This window comes from Podarcis pityusensis, assembly GCF_964106645.2.
Source record: "Podarcis pityusensis genome assembly, chromosome: 3".
Lineage (NCBI taxonomy): Eukaryota > Metazoa > Chordata > Lepidosauria > Squamata > Lacertidae > Podarcis > Podarcis pityusensis.
Genome location: NC_138026.1, coordinates 63,299,279 through 63,321,294, shown reverse-complemented (window position 1 = coordinate 63,321,294; position 22,016 = coordinate 63,299,279). Strand labels below are relative to the sequence as shown.

The following is a 22,016-nucleotide window of genomic DNA, read 5'->3' as shown; positions in this document are numbered from 1 at the left end:
GGACACAACTATGGCTTGATGCCCAGAGAGGTGGCCATGTCTGTTCTAACAATAATAACAAGTCTTGTGCCACCTTGTACAACCCTTAAAGATTAAGGGTTTTGTCAATAGAACTTAAATCCCACTTAAGACCAACCCTAATAAATGTATTCTGGATTAAGCTGGGGTTGCAATATTTCAAGCAGTGAAAATCCGGACAGAAAAGTTGTTGAGCTTTTCTTAGTTGAACTCTTCTTCTTTTTTCTTTTTTTTTGCAAAATGCAGTATTCTGGATATGTCCAGGAAATCCCAGATGTACGGCAACCCTAATTAAGCTTTTGTAAGCTGGATGTAACTGGAATAGTCAGAATTGCAGTCAAAATGGAAACTGAAGCCAAAATATCTGCAAAGTCACACATAACATTCTTCACGCATTTGTATCCCCAGGGTTTGTTGGGATATGGAGAAAAGTCCTGACCACATGAACTAGCCTTCTGCCTAATTCCTTTAAGAGTTTCCCCCCTCCCACCACATCATTTTTAACCTGCCAACCTTTTAACCTGCTTAGGTCTAAAAAGAACCCAAAATAGTGCCGAATCAATAGGTATTTGTAATAAACCACAACAGCATGATTTTTTTATATATACATCTTTCAGCAGTACAACACTAATAATGAAGACTAGATATAAAGAAATGAAACCAAAAACGATACAGAAAAATGCTCTTGTTTGAAAAGTAGAATGTGAAAACCAGCATTTTCGTTCTTTTACCAATAAAAGGAGAAACTAAGAGAGCAAAGCACAGTGTTTATGTATCTTGATTTGGCAGGACATAGATGACATCTTCTCCTCCCGTCAGTTCAACTCATAGTGGTTCTGTGTTTAGCCCAGATCACTTGGTCTCTTCCTGAACTGGCTGACATCCCAGGAAAGTTAAAGCCAGCAAGAGTTGCGCAGAAGGAAAGACTTTGGATGCTCCCCCTAAATTGAACTAAGGGCAGACTCTGACCAGTAACTCATAGGAAGCACTGTAATGGTTCAGGAGAGTTTAAAGTGTTTTTTGGACTTTCAAGAGAGGACCTAGAGGAACACCACACGTTTTCTTTGCATTACAGGAATGCAGTGTCTACCAGAAGCTGAGGCTTTTATCATTTGTTTCCTGCAGCTTAACATCAATTTGTCCCTCTCCTTATAAATTCTTAATTCTATAGTTCCGAGAATGTACAGGAAGCTAGAAATGGCTCTGTTCCAGTCACTAGCAACAGGTGAATTAGTCTGCTCACATCAATCCTGCGTGTGTCTTATATTTGCATCCCTGCAATTTGCAGCCAGTGGTTTAAGTCCTGCCATCTGGTGCACCAGAAACAAGTCAGCTTCATCTTACGCATGACAGCGCTTTAGGTATTTGAAGACCACTGTAATGTCTCTCCTTAATCTACCTTGGATGTTTTTAAACAGAGGGGGGGGGGGAGGCATCTGCCAGGGATTCTTTAGCTGTGATTCCTGCACTGCAGGGGGCTGGACTAGATGACCCTTGGGATTCTTTCCAACTTTACAATTCTGTAATTCTATGATTCTCTTCTCCAGGATCAACATATTAAACTCTTTCAACTAAGACATAGCTTCCAGACCCCCCATTATTCTGAGTGTTCCCACAGGGACTTATTCCAGTTTGTCCAGGTACTTCTTAAAATTTAGTACCCAGAACTGAGTACTAGCACTCTAAAGGTGCCCCAACCAGCCAAAGTGTTCCTATCCAAGGAGGGAAAGCCGCAACAGTTCAAATCACAAGTCCAGTTATTAAAATAATTGTTTCATTCCTTAAAACCACTGTTCACAGTACGAAATTAATTGCCCAACAGAGTTCCCTCCCCCAAATCAGCTTAACACATTATTCAGATTAAATGGGATAATCAATCTTGTTGCTAGCCTGCTGGTGGTTACTCTTTAATAGCAATCACAGCTAAAGTAATTCTAAATCTGATTCACATTTTTTGGGTAAAATGATGTAAAGAGTTGTGGACAGCAGATTTTTGTTAAAACAAATCAACTGGTGATGGACAAAAGATCCAAAATATGGTTAGGTATCTTCAAAAATGTATCCAATGTTAAAAATCTGGTACCTTGGTTGGATATTGATGTATTTGCCATGTGACATTCCAAATCAGGAGCACAGCATCTAGAGGTGGAATATTAGATGTAATGTGGTGCTTTCAGCCATGAAGGCTTGTTCTGCTTTTTTCATTAAAAAAAGTCTAGGACAGGGCTGCAAATGGTCTCTAAAAGAATGAAGCTTAAAAGTTCTCATGAGAACCCACTCAGCCACAATTTCCATGTAAACTCTTATGCCTACGGAAGCAAGATTGAAGCCCAAAAATGTATTACACCACTTCTGGTGGTTCCCCGCATCCCCAAGCATCAGTTGACCTTCACTAGGGACCAAGCCTTTAGTACAGCAGGCGCTGCCTTGTGGCACTCCCTACCAGAAGGGCTTCAGCAGGAACCATCCCTTCCTGATGCTTTTTTGCCGATTTTATTCTATGTTGTAAACGCACCTTGAGATATTTTTATGAACGTGTGGATTATAATAAACAAAATATTATAAACATCAATTTAATGGTTGACAATTGACTATGGGGTTTTCATAATTCATAATTTCAGAGCAGTCATATCACTGAACCAGGTGCAACATAATTCCAAACCTACTGTACTTTAATCAAATAAAGTAAAGGTAAAGGACCCCTGACAGTTAAGTCCAGTCCAGTTGCGGCGCTCATCTCGCTTTACAGGCCAAGGGAGCTGGTGTTTGTCTGCAGACAGTTTTTCCTGGTCATGTGGCCAGCATGATTAAGCCGCTTCTGGCGCAATGGAACACCAAAACCAGAGCAGCGCACGGAAACGCTGTTTACCTTCCCGCCGGAGCAGTACCTATTTATCTACTTGCACTGTTTGGCGTGCTTTCAAACTGCTAGGTTGGCAGGAGCTAGGACCGAGCAACAGGAGCTTACCCTGTTGTGGGGATTCGAACTGCCGACCTTCTGATCAGCAAGCCTAAGAGGCTCTGTGGCTTAGACCACAGCACCACCCGCATCCCTAACTTTAATCCGTAATATGTAGTCTAATCCTGTTTTGTCATAAAAGATGGCTGCTGCAGTGGCTGTGGCTGCACTAGCACCAACTGGTCAATTTCCTACTCTCTGCCAACTCATCAACAACAATGGGTAGTGTTATATGGTCAGTTTGGACTAGCAAAAGATGCTTCTGCTCAAGGAAGGCATGGCCACCCAATTTCCCCCCTCCACCTAGCACACACACAGCACTCCCCCAAAAAACTGCTCCCTAGGCTTGGGGTCGTCACCCAGAACTGTGGAGAGCAAGAAGGAGCACTTTCTGCTAGTACAAAATCACCAATGGATACAACTCAAAGGTTGACATAAAAGTATCAAAGGAACTATGACAGCAACCTGTCCAAATAATTCAGTTTGCCAGCTTTAAATTTTAGATCACATTTGGTCATGTGCAAAGGTATATAGTTGCTGTTTTTAATGAATCTTTTTTCTCTTTGAAGAAGAACAGGGATCCTGTCAAGGCCAATGATGGTTCCTTTCCTACAGAACAGAGGAAGCTGAGCCAGTCAGAGACCCATTTTATCAGGCATCACATTTCACTCATGGCAAACAGCTGTTTCATTTAATGTTTCAAGTTCTCTACTAAGGAAAGGGGGATGGCGAGGGGCGGGGAAGACAGAAACACACTCAGAGCAGTCTCTCCCGTCCAACTTCTTTACCAAATTAATGCAGAGGTATCACATTGAAAAGCCATCCCTGGAAATTAAAGGGCTTAACAATGAAGGACTATAGCTATACGCAATCATCTCTGCATTTAACATCATAAACCGTAATCGCAAATATCAAGATTATAAAAAAGGTTTAATTTACAGAGATTTTAAAAACATAATTTTATGTGATTTAGCTTTTTAATTTTTTATGGATTGTAGGCGAGCAAAAACAACGCAAGCTCCCTTCTCTCCCTCCCCTCCCCCTATGCCAGCTGTCGGCACATCTCAGTCCCTTTCTTTCTCACTACAGAAACAGCCAAAGTGGTATGATGGCTCTCTGATGGCCTCCTATGTACCATCATTTCTGTTACAACACTGAAAATGTATCATTGGCATTGTTACTCCTGTCTGGAATGCACTGCTGACATCACCTCTTAGCCATAACTATAAAAACAGAGCAGTTCATTGAAGAAATGTTTATATGGCAAACAATGGCCACACACCACTTGTGACAGAGGGAAACACACAAACACACACACAGAGAGTGAGCTCTTCTGTCCACAGTTGTTTTCAGGCAGGCATATAACCATCCCACTTCTTCTCCGCTGCGTATAACAGCAAGGCAATGCATTTTTGTCATGGTATTCAGTGTGTACTGTCACCTCTTTTTCTGTTGCCCATGGCAGCCATTTTGTGCTGGCACCTACAGCATTTTTATCCATATATGAGTACCAGCACACCATTGTTTTACCTCAAAAAAGCACTGCTGCAAGGAACGTGCCCACAGTCGCTATCTATGCTTTTTACTGGAATACCAGTAACAGGACTCTACTTACTGTGTAGTAGAGTCATAACACACTTAATTTATTCCTCTGGATGTTTATGCATGACTAAATTAAGAAAAAGCACTGTATTCCCTCATTACTAGTAGCATTTGTTTTTATATTTGGTGCCCGGAGCAGGAAGAGTATTAACAGCATGAAGCTGGAAAAACTCCATAGGAAAAACCACCACACTCACCAGGAAGATTCTGAAACAGATTATTGATATGGCCTCTTCTTGTCTTTGACTCTATTAAATATAGGCTTCTAGTTCATATTCCTAGTTCTTCATTCTTGGTACATTCAACAGCATCAAGAATTTTCATTCTAATTAATGGTTAGATAGTGGCATATAATTCTAATGATGGTTAAATTTCAGCACATTTAAAATACTCAGAGTTCAAGGCACCGAAACTTTTGGGTATACCTTACCCAAGGATAAAGAATGGTATCTAACCAATGCACACTCTACTCCGAGTATGGGTTGTTTGTTTTTAAGGTAGAATCTTTAATGCACATGTAAACAGCCAATACTCTCAACATAAGACAAGGGCTTCTGCTGTCACACATCTCTTCCTCCATATCTAGGTCGTATACTAATGTTTCCTGATTTCAGGGCAAGTCTTTAAAAATGTATTTTACTCCCACTGCTACCCCAAGAAAGACACTAAAGTGTTATGCTTTAATATTTACAGCTGGTATTGTAGGCATGGTGGCTTCAATACAAAATGGCAAACCCTTTAATGGTCTGTGTAAAGTTAAAAACCCTTTAATGGTATGTGTGAAGTTATTCATTTAAAGCCTTGATTAACTGATCACTGGAAAACAGTATTATCAGGGAGGGCTCAGTTAACAGCATGCTTCTTCATTAATTTATTTTTGCCTGTTTTAGCCTCATAATCAGCGGGGGTCTAAAAAAAACTTTAGAGGTACTCTCATTTTCCTACTCATATTGAAATACTGCCCCTCAATGAGGCCAAACTTAGATTCACAAAATGTTTAGGGTATATGTACCCCTACATCCCTCCATAAAAAAGCACTGCTCACAATAAATGTGAAAACCAGTTTCATATGAATGCTAGGAATGGGGATGGAAAGCCAAATTTTATTTTGGTAAGAATAAACTTCTTATCTTGTGGAAAATCCATTTAGACCTGTTTTATGTGGAAAAGCAAAAGAACTACAGGTGAACCTAATTTACTGTCAAGTAATCCAAAAGTACAGTGCAGATCTTACATTTTCATACCTCAAAGAGAAAGTGTGTGCGCATTACCAGTTGCTAAAACAGAAGTCAAGCTGGGGGATGACAAGAAGGAACAATCTGGGCTGGATCACTACACTGTGATTCATGCTTGCAGTTTGAATGTGTGAACTCATCTTATCAACGCTTGAATTCTTCCTAATATAAATGTTCCATCTGGCATTTGTTTTCTCTAGGCACCAAACTAGGCATAGCCTATGCATATGTTAGTCATGTGTAGGGCAACATGCTGAATCAGGAGCAAGGCTAGGCTTTTTTACCCTGTCTCCAACATCTCATCTGATTTCTCCGACAATGCAGCTGGCTGTAAAGAAACTTAAGCGTGTGAGCGAGCTCTTGATCACATGTGGGTCCTCTGCGCAACTGAGGCACAAGGACAGACAACCATGTGCAATGTGTGGTCAACAAGAGAAAAGCAGATGGGATGTCGACAGTGAGGCTAAAAACACGACCCCACTCCTGATTCGACATGGCTTTGCCCTACATGCAAGTAAGTCATGCATGGGGCTATGACAGTGGCAGATCATAAACAGATGCCCTCATACTTAAATGATCATAAGAGAAATCTCATACTGAGGAATATTTAAAGCATTAAGGAATTACTGCAGTGTATTATATGTAGGGCTGTGGAATGCTCTCTCCTGGGTGGTTTGGCTGGTGCCTTCATTATACACCTTTAGCCGCCAGGTGAAAACAGACCTCTTTAAAGAGGCCTTGGGCTGATTAACTTCCTATGCCCTATTAAATGTGTTTTTGGAAGGGGAGAGGGGAGGGAGTTTTTGTTTTTATTATGTATTTTGTGTTTTTATCTTGTATTTTTATGCTGTAAACCATCCTAAGATCTACGGATGAAGGGCAGTATACAATTGTAATTAATTGATTAATTGATTAATTTGGGGAAAGTACACTGGCAGAAGAAGGCGACCACAATAAACCAAAACCCAGATGCTAGGTCATATAATATATTTAAATTTATTTTATTTTATTTTGACCAGAACAACGGAGGCCAGGTACGCATCAGTTAGGTTGAGGAAATGTTTGGTTTGCTGATGTGAACCAAACTGGTCCGTACTGACTTGGAACCTTGCACATTCCCCTCACCAACCAATAGACATTTGATCCAAGAAAGAAAGAAAGTTAAGGAGACAACAGAGATGTGATTTTAATTTCATTGCAAATACCTTCTCTGTGTCTTGCCAGTAACGAAGAAGCTGGTATGAAAGGAAAGAACAAGCTGTTGAATCTATGAGGTTTTTGTTTTTGTTTTTTTAACCTTTTCTCCCGCAATGTTTCAGCATATTCTCATTTTTAAGTGGCTTATAGCACATAATTAAAATAAAATAAATTAACTCCCAAGTTATAGCAATGTATTCTGCTTCACAGAAACATGTGTTTAAAAAATCAGGAGCCAGAAGTAGTTATTTTTATACTATACAGTTTTAAATTGCTTCCGAACAAGTAAGTTTATCTTTCTCATGCATTTAAAAAGGAGTGGTTGGTGACATTTTTAAACCCATCAAGGCCTAACAAAAGGTTAGTCACCAGTATTTTGCAAAACATTCTTTATCTGATTCTATTCCTGTTTCTGCACACTGTCAACTATTTCTTTCCTTTTAAGTTTACAGGGGTTTTTTTTGGGGGGGGGGGTAGTGCTTTAAGTAAGTAGCCTGGAAACTCTGGCAATTTATACCCTAAAACTACAACAGCAGCCTACCAAATAAATATCCCCTTTGCCAAATCCATAACCCTACATTACACATACAAATGTATTCTGCTAGCAGCACTTTGCAGAGTGGAGCAGCAAGGGAATATTGCACTCATTTTCTATGACATCACAGTCAAAACAGAATCCACAGGCAGATTACCATTCATTAACACTCCTCTGAATTTATGTACCAGAAATGTGTCCAATTTGAGAAGGGATGTGTGTATGCATGCCACTGTTCCATACTAACACTTCAGTAGTCCTGCCTTCAAACATATAAATATGGGGTGCAACAGTGTGAGCTTAATTTGGTGAAATATTGAAAGGAAAAACACCAGAACAAAGGAAGGGAGAGAGGTGGGGTCATGGCCTAGGGAGAGTCCTGCGGGCCAGACAGAGGAGCCTAGAGGGCTGTGCCTGACCCCTAGGCCTGATGTTCTCCACCCCAGAATATAGACTTCTATTTATATCTCGCTACCTGAGCTGTGGGGACACAGGTGGCGCTGTGGGTTAAACCACAGAGCCTAGGACTTGCCGATCAGAAGGTCGCGGTTCGAATCCCCGCGACGGGGTGAGCTCCTGTTGCTCGGTCCCTGCTCCTGCCAACCTAGCAGTTTGAAAGCACGTCAAAGTGCAAGTAGATAAATAGGTACCGCTCTGGCAGGAAGGTAAACGGCGTTTCCGTGTGCTGCTCTGGTTCGCCAGAAGCGGCTTAGTCATGCTGGCCACATGACCTGGAAGCTGTACGCTGGCTCCCTCGGCCAATAAAGCGAGATGAGCGCCGCAATCCCAGAGTCGGCCACGACTGGACCTAATGGTCAGGGGTCCCTTTACTTTTACCTTTACCCTGACTGGGTGAAGTCCTCTGAAATCCCATAGATTTCAAAGGCAGAATAAAATGCATCAATGAAAAGTTTCAAAAATGCTGGCAGGGCAATCCTATGCACCAGTGACATATGAGGGAGGAAAGCTGTTGTTTCTGTGCCAGTGGGGCATCACTGTATCCTACACTCACTCAGCCGAGGAGGAGGCTGAAAAGTAGGAACAAAGACAATCAGAAAATGGCATTAAAATAGCAGACACCACCCACCAGCATCACCAAAGCCTCCCAATCGTAGTCTGTGCCAAACATGATGCCCACCCACACACACAAAGGGAGACAAGGAACTCAAGATGGCAACTTATCCCAGGTTCGCTGTACACACAGTACTTAAAATGATGACACAACACACCCAGTGTCACAGCAAACAATGACTGCCTTACTTCCAAGTTCTACAAACACAGGTTTGAATCTCCTTGCACTGCTTACAACCACCATTTTGGAGCACAGAACATAGGCAATAAATGAGAGTGTACACAAACACACAGAGCGCACACACAAGGCATTAAGACCCAATTTAAGGGTGGAGAGAACCCACAGGAAGGGGCCACAACACACAATAAACACACTGCCAGGAGCAGGCTCCAGAGACTTAATGCATATAGCAGGGAGGCAGCAAGCAAAGACATTAGATTGAGCCTCATCAGGAGAAAGTCGGGAACATCCCTTATTCGCCTTTTTGCATGCATAGCCAAAAAACAATCATGTCAGGGGCAAACATCAGGGAGTAAATGTGCTCCTGACCTGTGCTGTCCCTGTCCTGCCCATACTGATATCTTAGATTGCATCAATAATCAGGCTCAAAGTAGCTTCAGTCTCTTTCCCAACAGTACTCTTGTGATAGTATACCTATTGGCTTTATGACTGTGACAAATGGAAAGTTGTTTACTGTACTTTTGAATTCTTATGAGCTTTATTTATAATCAAGGGAAAGACAGTATTGTAGAAGTGCGATTTTCCTTAAAGAACAGGTCAGATAACATCAGAAATCACAAGCTGACGCAGAAAGGAGCTCACCAAAAATCCCAAATACAGAGAAACAGGAGTTTTTGTGTGTGTGCTACAGAGATCTTTTTCTTGTAATAGTTTTTTGACTGTCTAATGTGCTGCTTCAGCCAAACACTTATGAGGTGTGTGCTCATACTCTTGTGTCAAAGTGCCAGTACAAGGCAACTGAACTCTGGCAACAATTATTCTCACTCGGTATGTTCTATACTAGCAGTGGCTGACCGGGGGTGGTTCTCCAGATGTCGCTGACTACAACTCCCAGGGGCCTTCATCAGCATGGCAAATGGTAGTTTGTAATCCACAAAAATCAGGAGAGCTACAGTTTCCCCACCCCTATTCCATACACAGAAAAAGACCTGAAACTCATTGGTAAATCCAATAGAGTACAAAAAGCAGATGTTGCAATACCATAGTCAGTTCTTCCTTGCTCTCCATCAACCCCAATTTAGTAAGGACATCAATGATTTTCATGATGGGTGCTCATGTTATCTTACAATGCTAGGAAATCTTGATCCACTGCATAGTGATGCCAAAGATCAAAACGGATCACAAAAGCATCTCAAGGAGCTCAAGCAAAGGCACTGGCAAGAGCCATTTGTTTTCCTCTAAACTTTCTTTCCTAAGGCCTCATCAGAAAACGCAACATAGATGCTTTCACCATTTGGTAGTTCTTTCTGATTCTTTACATGCACTGAGGGTCAGGGTAACTGAACACCTATTTTTCTCAATGACTATTTCTCACCAACTCCACTAAGAAAAATACGTGAAATCTTGAGCAGAGCACCAGTGCGGGAAAGGGACCTATTTATCCAGGGCTAGAAAACCTCTTATGAGCTGAGACTGAGAGCCATATTTTCCCCATGGAAAACTTTTGGGAGGCAAATTCAAAAAGTGGGTGGGGATAGGCCCACATAATCACACACAAGCAGGTGCACAGATACACACTTTTCCAATTTTTTTACCAGCTACTTGTCAGTTCAAAATTCACATCCAGCATCTCCGAAAGGATAGCAAACTCTGACAGAAAGATTGCATGCTCTATCAAAAATCACTGGAGAGTCCAAAAGAATCAACAGGATCACACTCTCTGTGTTTTTCTTCCTACAGGAAGACCAAGCCAGATTCTGTGCCAAAATCAGACCTGAAACATATGCACTTATTTGCAAGTTTTCACAGATATTCTGTTATAGGTATAGCTCTCAAAAATATATCCACAATCTGTGGTACAACATATGGAGGAACAGATATGTGAAGCCGTTATCTAGGGGCCAAATCTGAATTATTCTGTCAGTATTACTATCATCTATTATAGTAGAGGCCTAGGATGTATCCAGTTTATCTATTCTCTAGCATTTGTGTTATTTTTATGCAACTTCAACCAATACAGTATTCACTTGTTGGGGTAATTATTGTTACTGTTTCTCTAAAACAAGGAGTACCTTTGCTACAGTATTTGTAAGTAGCTGTCAGTGACATGATTACTGTACTCGGTCAGCATAAGACCAACTTCCTCTGTGTGCACATAGGAAAAATGCTTTTGTTATGTTCATAAACAGGAAGTCCCCAACCCCAGGAGATCTAAGAGTGAACTAGCTGAAAACCAAGCTAGCTTTTGACCTAAGATACTGCCTTCATTGACTGCCAAACACAACAGCAGGATTCTATGGGCTAATAACTATTTGATTACAGGAGAGAGGAAACATATTTTGGTCCCATCTTCCCAGTAAGAAAACACCCTGACAAATAAAAAGGCTTGGTTATCAAAATGACCAGTTCCAAGGGATCCAAGCATTACTTTGTGAAGAATTATTACGGAGCATTACTCCTTTGAAGCTTTTGAAGGCCACAAGCATGCTTTATACAGTATATTAGTAAGCAAGAGAAAAACACAGTATCTAACCCATCCAACATCCTTTAACTTTAGAAAAACTTTTAAACATAGTATCTTGAAAGGACACAAGAAGAAGAGTAAGTTATGCAAAACTCTTAGATATTTTTGACTGAATATTTTGACTGATTATTTATATCTTACGTTATACCTGAAGCTCTCAAAAGCAACTTACAGGTAAGCATTGTAACTAAACAACCAAAAATACAATTAACACAGAATCATATGCTTTATGTCAAAGACCATTATCTTTTTTTAAAAAAAAAGACAGTATACTAACTAGAAAACCCTGCCTCTGGAGTCACATCTCCAGCCATTTCTGGAACAGAGTAGAAAATTAGCTTGTTGGGCTTCTCTTGGAAGTAAATTCTACAATGAGGCAAAAACCAGCACCTGTTCCTGGATATGGCTGCCATCTTCATTTCAGAATACAGGTGCATTCAAAGCACACCTACTCTGATGATCTCAAAACATCTAGGGGTAAATATAAGAAAAGCACTTTGAGGAAATTTATCATAGCTTATGACCAATACAAACGCAAGCAATGGTGGTGGGAGGTCGGGAGGCAATTAGAAGATACCAGAAATGGGAGATTGAATTTGTACAAAGGCAATCCTCATTTTGCATGGAGGTTACATACTAGACCTCCACACACATCAGTGGGGCCTGCATAAAATATTCCACCCTGCCTTTTTAGTGACGTTTTAGGATCACCTCCAGGTTCTGCAGTGTATGCATGTGTGTGACCGCACGTCAATCAAAACATACAGAAAAAATACAGAAGTTGCCTGTATTTGGTCCTGCCCCCAGAGATCTGTAAATTATCTAATATATATTGTAGAAGTCTTTAAAAACTTGGTTTTCTTTTAAGCTTCAAAGCTGCCCATGGACGTCCTACTCCATAATTTCTTTTTCCTGGATTTCACTGTATCCTACTCTGAAAATTGTCATTGCATTTTATTACTTGAAATACTGAACACATTCTTCCTTCACAGACAGGTTTTTGTTCCTTAACATGCAGTTTCTTAGCAGCACAGCCCTATACCCATGTGGCTGTCCTTATGGCCCAACACACAGATATCCTCACCAGTGTTGGAAACTGAGATATGAAAGCTAGGAGCTAAATGGCACCTTAAACCTAGATAATGGGTGCAACAACAGAATGTCTAGGCATGCTTTTTATAACAAGAATAAAAGTTGAAAATGAATGAACTGCAGCTAAAATATTATGTTCATTTTACACAGGGTCCAGTCTGTCCCCTGCCTACCCCCTCTAATATACTTAAGAGGGTCTCTTCTCCAGTCTTCAGAGAATAGCTGGAAGTGGGGCGGCAGAAAAAGGTCCTCCCCTCCTTCCACTCTGCAGTTTAAATCTGAAATCTTAGGCGCAGTACTGTGCCCAGAGCTCAGAAACTGCTTGCACTAATGAAATTCCGTGTTACAAAATGCACCTAGAACAATGGGTGTTTTGAACACTGATCCTCCCAAGATGATCACACTGCACAATCTATCTACCGCCTTCTGTGCAAAAGGATCAGGACATGCAGCAAATTATGTGTCCACTTAAAGGTAAAGGTACCCCTGACCATTAGGTCCAGTCACGGATGACTCTGGGGTTTCATGCTCATCTAACTCTATAGACTGAGGGAGCTGGCGTTTGTCCGCAGACAGCTTCTGGGTCATGTGGCCAGCATGACTAAGCCGCTTCTGGTGAACCAGAGCAGCACACGGAAACGCCGTTTACCTTCCCGATGGAGTGGTACCTATTTATCTACTTGCACTTTGACGTGCTTTCGAACTGCTAGGTGGGCAGAAGCTGGGACTGAGCAACGGGAGCTCATCCTGTCACAGGGATTCAAACCGCCAACCTTCTGATTGGCAAGCCCTAGGCTCTGTGGTTTAGACCACAGTGCCACCCACGTCCCCTTTGTGCCCACTTACACAGCTCCTTTTGCTTTGCTATCTCCAGATATCTGAACACACTATGGATATTTCATTCTAAAAACAGACATCACCCTTGTAGTGGTTTCCCTTTAGCCATCTCAAATCCAGCAGTTCTCAAAAGCTTAAAATTTTGATTAGCTGAAATACCACACTCAAACAGTCTATCCGAGGACCACTCATCGCACTGACAGCTATAAAATGTTACAGATTTTATGATTTAGACAAAGCATCTGAAACACACCTGTTAGACAAACAGATGTATGTCACAAAAAAACTTTACCAGGTGAGCAAGTAGGACACACTGTAGGATTTGTCTTCTTTTATATTGAAAATCTAGGCCTATCTTACTTAGAAGAGGGCCAATGTCCTCAGCTGTCAAGTAGGTTACATCTAAGCATGATTAAAGGCAAAGGTGGTAGATCAGATTGGTAACTGGGAGCTCACAGGTTGACTATGGCTTCTTGAGAGAGTTGCCTGGTCCGCAGCTGCCAACAGCTTGCCCATAAGAACAGCCTGCCAGATCAAGCCAGTGGCCCATCGAGACCAGCATCCTGTTCTCACATTGGCCAGCCAGATGCCTATGGGAAGCCTGCAAGACCTGAGCATAACAGCATCCTTCTCTCCTACGGTTCCCAGCCACTAGTATTCAGAGGCACACTGGCCTCTGACAGTGAAGGTAGAGGCACCATTGAGAGCCTTTTCCTCCACGAATTTGTCTAATCCTCTTTCAGAGCCACCCAAGTTGTTGGGCAGCACTGCCTCTGTTGTTAGCAAATCCCACAGTTCAACAATGTGCTGTGTGAAAAAGCGCTTTCTTTTGTCTGTTCTGAATCTTCCAACATTCAGCTTCGTTGGATGTCCGTACGAGAGAGGGAGAAAAACTCCCTCCATCTGTCCTTCCTTTTCCTAAGTGTATGTTGAACTAGAGTGGGAGACTGGCTGTGCAAGGGAGAAGAATTGCCCCCTCACAGACATTCTGGTTTCCCCCTTCCTCTCAGCTTCCCTGGAAGAATTCCAAGTAAGGAAGTGTATCTGGACTCCTCCTTCTCCTGACACACCCTGCCTTATCCTAGTTCTTCCAGGAAATGTGGATTTGCAAATCAAGGTGGGGGGAAGGCTTAAAATTATATCAATGATTTGTTGGTATAAACTGTTTGATTGAAAAGCTTTCTGTAATTTTTTTTAATACTTAAATCTTCTTGACACAATGCTCCTTACTGCTCCCCTATTCAAGAAGTACAGAGGGAGGGGTATCTGCGTTTAAACTGGCCACTATAGACACACATATTAGATAATATTGTTTATAAAGCATCTAAAACAGTTGGGTGCTGTACAATGACAAGCAATACACAGTAACCATGAAGCTGCCATCAGAGAAGGAAAATATTTAGAGATTCTAGGTCTCTGTGGCCCCAATAGAACTCTCCTTTGATGCCTACCCAACAGTGCTTTTGGCATTCCTTTTCAATAGCTGCCTCCCTTCTTCTAATCCAGCAGTTCTCAACCTGTGGGTCCCAGATGTTGTTGGACTACAACTCCCATCATTACTGAGCTCTGGCCTTGCTAACTAGGAGTGATGGGAGCTGTAGTTCAACAACATCTGGATACCCACAGGTTGAGAAAGGCTGTTCCATGCCAAGTGGCAAAGTGTTCTTAACTGCCATATGAGTCAGGAGTCTACTGTTTTAAGGACTCACACCAGGCATGACAAGTTGGGCTGATTTACATACATTATTCAAGATTTCATCACTCACACCTGACAGGGTGATGTCAAGGAAGAAACAGGAAACACAAGCAACCTACACTTCCTGTTCTTCCACATCTCTGCCACACACATGAATGAATTAGGGCCAATGCAGGGACAGTATGCAAGAGAGATGGGAAATCCCATATGCAGTACACACACAAAATGCAGATATGCCACCCAAACTTTGTGTGCACATTGTTCAAAAATCAGTGTACCTACATTAATGGTAATATGCGAAGTGTTTAGTTGCTCTGAATCATGCAGTTATCTGGATTGTGGCAGCATTTGTATTCTATGGAAAGCAGTAAGATGAGCACACACAGATTCAAACTTAAACAACTGGGGTAGTTCTTATATGGCACTGCAATTTTAAAAGACATTTTAAACATTTGTGGTATCAATTTAGGTTGCATGTGCAATCTTTTATCTTAGCAGGCACTAGCTGATACATTGTTAAATTAATGGAACTCTTTTGTGTGCTGACATTTCAAAATTTCAGATACGGAACAGTATTTCAGATTACTGAACAGCAATTTAAATCAAGTACAGCCTTTAAAAAAACTTGCCTTTGAATAACTTGAATATTCTCAACATATATTCAATAAAAAGTTAATGATTCCTGTTTCCCCATTTTCTTATTAGAATATCAGCTTCTACGTCTGAATTTTTTTTGGGGGGTGTTAAAACAAAATATTACATAGTTTACCATTGTTAAGGCTTTTTAAAAAATCAACACACTGTTGACATTAGCTTTATTTCTAAGTTTTAATAACCAGAAATACAACAGTGCAAAAGGGAAGGGGACAGGAATGTGCAAAAAAGCAGATGTGTAGCCACCGAGCCTACACTAACAGTGCAAACGCATGATAGGAAACCACGCTTGTGGTAACAAAATAAAGCTTGTAAAAGGAGAAGCTGGGCGTAGACTCTTATGACCTACGTGCTGCGAATCTCAGCAACAAAAAGCAGTTGTTTTCTTACTTCTTCTTGTTGTTTTTAAAATCAGGAATCGAAAGAATCAGAACTATGCGTTTCACGGATAGCTTTAACCCTCCCCAAAAGTTGTTGTTTTTTAAAATTTTTATTACGTTTATTATTATTAAAAGAGGCAATACAAAATGACATGAAGCCAAGCCAAGCCGTTCCTTTCAAGGGGAGGGGCAGGGAAAGAAAGAAAGAAAGAAAGAAAGAAAGAAAGAAAGAAAGAAAGAAAGCTGCTCCTTTAAGAGAAACTCTTGCTAGACCCCCGCCCCCCAAAGAGGCTGTATTCTACTTTTCCTTGGATAAAGAAACCTGTATAGTACAGTTGAGAAGGTCTGCTTGTCGCGCAGCAGCATCGGAAAGCAACACTTGGTTGACATTAATGCTGGTGTAGACTCTCTCCCGGCTGCGAAGGAAACACGATCAATCTTGCGGGGTGGGGAGGGAGAGTCGTCCTGCCTGCGTGCGCGCCGCTTCCCCCGCTGCACTCACCGCTTGCGTGCTCGGAGAGAGTGGAGACTGACGTCTGGCCCATGTCTTGGTCCTGGCAGAGGGCCGGGGGTCCTACAATCAGGCCACCCTCTCGGTCCTTCGGTAAGGTCTCCTCTCCCACGGAAGCTCCCGAGGGCTCATGGCACCTTCTCCCGGCGCTCGCTCGCTGGCTCGCTGCAATTAGCAGCCTCCTCCTTGCAACTTCTGCTGCCTCCCCTTGCGCGCGAGTTGCTAAGCCCTCCTCCTGCTCCTCCCTCCGCCTGTTGCTGCTGCTGCCGCCCAGCTCAGCCTGCTCCTGCTCAGCCGAATGCCTGTCATTCCTCTATGCAGATTAACTCGGGCCAAAGGGAGAGAGCCCCGAGCTGGTACAGCCACGCCAGGCTCCCTCGCCGAGATCATCCGGCGCCACAACAGTTGCAGTGTGTGGCTTTAAGCTGCTCGCACAAAGAACTCGGTGTTAAACGACCCTATAGGGCTCGGTTGACAAAAAAAGGAAAGTACTTAGTCGTGGCATTTAAGTTTGCAAAAAGGTCTTGTTTTCCCCAAAGGGGCTTATCCCTGCTCAGTTTTCCGACCTTAGAGGGCCGGTTTCATGCGCTTCTGCTAGCTAGCTAGCTAGCTGCTGCTACAGGTTAGATAATTTCCTCTACAGAGGTAGGTATCCTAGCCTCTTGCAGCAAAAGTAAAGTGTCTTTTGGGCCTTAAATACTAAAGAATTTGCAGTGCCACAAAACTGTGTTTTTGCACCTTTGGACTAATTTACAGTTCCGTCAATAAAGCATTGTGCTTTCGAATAATGGATTAAAATCTGAGCAAGTGTCTGGGACCTGAACTGCACCATGCATAAGCTCCTATAGGGAACTGATATGGGACTGAAACACAAAGGGATTCCAGCATTAGAATTAAAAAAAGAGAGAGAGAACGGGTACTCGTGTCTTCACTAGGTGAGTCACAACACTTCCTTGCATACAAAAGTTCAAACTGCATTGCTCAGGAAAATGCATCTTACACATTTCCAAACCTGCTTTGCTAATCTGGTGCTGGACAGCAGGCAAAATATAAAATTAATTCCATAAGCTGTTTCATACCCTCTCTAGAAAAAATCCGATTGTAACTTTGAATTGGATTTTGTACCTTAATCTAGTGGCAAATAATTACTTCTGTATCTTGCATAACTTTGTTCTGTGCTTCATTTCCTATTGTCTGGTGGTCAGGTGTCTTGGGAACAAAGGAAGCATCTTTTCATAGTTTCCAGTGCAAATTGTTTCCAGTACAGGTTGTAACAGGATATATACTGCACAATTATATACAAATGACTTCAATGGCTCTTATTCCCAGCTAAGTGGATAAAGAGTGTAGCCATAGATTTTCTCCGCTTAATAAAAAGGAAGTCTATATTAAGAACAAGTTCCTCTGTCCTTTAAAATTATGCTCATTTTCTTCTTGGTTAAAATATGGAAAGTAAACAAAACAATTTTCACCAGCCATTTAAAAGGGGTTATTTAATATAAATGTTATTTCACATGACGTAAAACCACTTCTAGAAATCTAACAGGATAAAGCGCAAGTTAAGCACCCATTTCCATGTTCTTATCTCCCAGGGGCCAAAATCTGTTTCACACTGAGCTGCCAAGCAGAGTAGCAGGCCATCACCTGGCCAGAGCCTCCCACCTCCAATCTGCTCAGCCATTCACAAAAATATGGTTGCAGGCACCCCAGTCTCCAAGTGGCAAGAGACTCCAGGGGTTTCAGTTTCCTTGGAAAAAAGAAACACCATGATGCAGCTGTAGCATCACAGCCTGATGTCTTCATCTGCCCCAGCTGCAACAAACATGTCTCTCCTGTCTCTGTCTCTATAGCAACAGCAGACGCTGTAACCCATGGGTAGGCAAACGAAGGCCCAATAACCTTCTAAATCCAGCCCGCGGACGGTCCGGGAATCAGCGTGTTTTTACATGAGTAGAATGTGTCCTTTTATTTAAAATGCATCTCTACGTTATTTGTGGGACTTGCCTGGTGTTTTTACATGAGTAGAATGTGCCCTTTTATTTAAAATGCATCTCTGTGTTATTTGTGGGGCATAGGAATTCATTCTTTTTTTTTTTCCTTTCCAAAATATAGTCCGGCCCCCCACAAGGTCTGAGGGACAGTGGACCAGCCCCCTGCTGAAAAGGTTTGCTGACCCCTGCTGTAACCTTCCAACAGTTTAACTTCACTTCCCCAAAGGCACAGTCCTCCATTCTCTCCAGAGACAAATGTATGCCAACAAATCCTCACTGGGAGGTGGGAAAAGATCCCACCCATACATCTCTATGACATATTTATCAACTGTCTTAATAAATATGTAAACTACCCTCACAATGTTCAGTTGGTATGAAAGTGTTTAAAATCTTTAAAATAAATTAAAATAAATTTAATTATTTTTAAAGCAAAAGAAAAATGTAGACAGTGTATGAAACATCAGCTGAAGGGCAAGCCAAGTAGCTGATCCAGCACTCACTATGCAGGTATGCACATCTGTCGTTTCAGTCGTGAAACAAGAGGAAGCCAGGCTCACATTTTATCAGGTTAGGAATTCTTTACGAGCTCTGTTTTCACATTACTGTATATTCATCTTCAACCTTAGATGTCCAAGGAGCAGGTCCTGTATGTCTTGAAGGCCTCCCTCCATCTTAATTGGTCTAGAGAAGCATTTTGTCATGAAAACAGATTAGGTTGCAAACAGCAAATAGTTTGGCATGGAAAAAAGAATTCTTATAAGACATTATGGGCAAGTTGGTATACGTCTATGAAATCCACTTTTCAAAAAAAAAAGGCTACTAATCTCTTGTACAGTGGCACCTACATCCATAGATCATCATACATCATACATCATACATCATATACATCATACATCATACTGGAGAGCCAGTGTGGTGTAGTGGTTAAGAGCGGTAGTCTCGTAATCTGGGGAACCAGGTTCGTGTCTCCGCTCCTCCACATGCAGCTGCTGGGTGACCTTGGGTCAGACACACTTCTTTGAAGTCTCTCAGCCCCACTCACCCCACAGAGTGTTTGTTGTGGGGGAGGAAGGGAAAGGAGAATGTTAGCCGCTTTGAGACTCCTTAAAGGGAGTGAAAGGCGGGATATGAAATCCAAATCCAAAATATAATTTATGTTAAACTATATGCTTTTGGGTTTTTCTATAACATAATTACATTATGTTGGCTATTAATAATATAATAATGTCCATAGCAGCAAAAATATGTTAAAAAAATTTAAAAGTGTAAGGAACAGGGAGTATACACTCCAAAAGAAGTGTAAATAAAAAATTACTTGTGCTTCTGAATATGAATAAAATTATTTGCAGGTCAAAACAGCATATATCATATTAGTCAGTGACTTCACCTGAGAATTTTAGAAAAGGAAGATTTCTCATAAAAATGCCAAGACTGTTCAGCGGCTGCTTCTATTAAATACCTTGATGTACAGTCATACCTCGGGTTACAGACGCTTCAGGTTGTGTTTTTTCGGGTTATGGACCGCCGAAACCCGGAAGTACCAGAACGGGTTACTTCCGGTTTTCGGCGGTCGTGCATGCGCAGAAGCACTAAATCACGCTTTGTGCATGTGCAGAAGCGCCGAATCGCAACTTGCGCATGCGCAGATGCGCCACTGCGGGTTGCGAACGTGAATCCCGCATGGATCACGTTTGCAACCCGAGCGTCCACTGTATTAGGTTCTTATTGTGTACCACCAGCAGGGTTCATTTTTTGTCTGTATTGTGATAAGAAATAGAAAAAGTTACATAAGAAGAATAGCAATGCCAAAATATAACACTGGGGGCAAGTAAACAAGTTCATAATGTCACTCTCAGGACACCGGAATACACTGGAGAACACTCACACAAAAATTACATAAGCACTATGTCACACCACACAGCAAAATAAATATTGAATATTACCAGTAGGGTTTGTTGAACTTTCCTTCTTGTATACTTATTAAAGTAAGGAAAACAAAATATGCAACAATACAATTATTTACAGGTGAGTTTTGGTAAGCAATCCAGAGTGACAACATTTATACCAACTAGCTTATGTAAAAGAAATGTAAATGGAACACAGGAAGCTGCCTATACAGAGTCAGACCACTGGTCCATCTAGCTCAGTACTGTCTACACAGACTGGCAGCAGCTCTCCAGAATTTGAGGACATCCAGCAGGAACTTGCATTACCGTAATTCCTTTTGAAACGGAACTTTCCATGCACTAGGTATCAGTGTTGTGATTTTCATCCCTTTTCCCCTTACATTTTTAATACCTATATTGCTTGCTTTCCATTATATGGTGTCTACAATAAATGATCATATCTAGTTATTTTTTATTTTATTAAGAAAAAAACTCGATGTTACTTAATTGTACGTAAAACCTCTAAGCGGTTTGTTCGTCTATTCTGCTTTCTTAAACCATCAGTATCCAGCCATTTTAACTCTGCTGACAAAAGCCAGGTTATATGTTTCATTTTAAAAAATATATATATATCCTTCCTGACCTTAAATCAAGACTTTGGAGTATAATTGGTGCTTGGTATCGTACGCTAAAGGACAAAATGCCAGATGTAATTTTTAAAGTTCCTGTTTTATATCATTTTATGTCACAGTTGAGTGCAGTATAAACACAATGGTGGCCTGCATTCCATAAATATTTGTTCTTGCTACCAGACAGATTTTGTATTGTTTCTCCAATGATATTTATTTAGAACTGCTTGTGTGAGAGAGACATATAGATCTATGGAACCACGTAAAGCCATTATTTCTGAATAAAAATAGTTTTGTGGTCATGATGCAGGTCTAGCAAACTGGTCTGTGATTGGCGTTCATTCCAGAATATTGGCCATCAGCAAAATTCCAACATTTTAATGCTTTACTAATTGGTCACAATTCTGTAGCAAATTCCCAAAGTCAAACATGATATTCTTATTAACCATGACATTCATTCCATGGCAATTATGAAATACTCGCAGCAACAAGGAAGGGTGGCTCTGACTTATAAAACAAAACAAAACTTTAAACTATATTTATATGTTCAGCCAGTGATTGGGGTGTATGGGGTGTTAGGAGAGGGGTAGTAGCTCTGGTGGGGTACATGTCGTTCTCCTTCTGGGATATTTTGCCCACCTTTGCTCCCCACCCTGCACTCATGTCATGGACTGGCTGGATGCAAAGGAGGGGGGGCACCAACTGGATAACCCCCATGGGACCCTCCAGGGGAAGAAAGCTCAGAACCAGGGGGCTGGTGTTGGGACAACGATGAGTGGTCAGAGGGAGGAAAAGGAGAAGAATGGGAGGAGTGTCAGAAGCTGAAGGGGCAAGAGAGTTTAGTAAGGAGAAAGAGGCTAGGGCAGAAAGTAGTCCAGGCTCAGAGGCAGAAGAGGAGGCTGGAGAGGAAGGGGCCCAGCACTGAAGGTTTGCTCTGGAGGGTTAGGGGACACTGGGAACAATGCGAGGAGCTGCAAAAATGGCCTCCCACTGTATCATAAGCTTTCTGTGGATGGAA

General features: G+C 41.7%; 1 protein-coding gene across 4 annotated transcripts in view; it reads right to left on the bottom strand.

Moving 5' to 3' along the window:
* PHACTR2 (phosphatase and actin regulator 2) overlaps positions 1–22,016 on the bottom strand; it is an 88,825-nt gene that overhangs the window by 39,850 nt on the left and 26,959 nt on the right. The window contains exon 1 of one of the 4 annotated variants that reach the window (XM_080998569.1): positions 16,484–16,673. The exons of the other annotated variants lie outside the window; for them this stretch is intronic. Coding sequence (XP_080854695.1) covers positions 16,484–16,526 — 43 coding nt within the window. The 5' untranslated portion in view covers positions 16,527–16,673. Of the gene's footprint in view, positions 1–16,483; positions 16,674–22,016 lie in introns of those variants that run through there. 4 annotated transcript variants of the gene reach the window in all.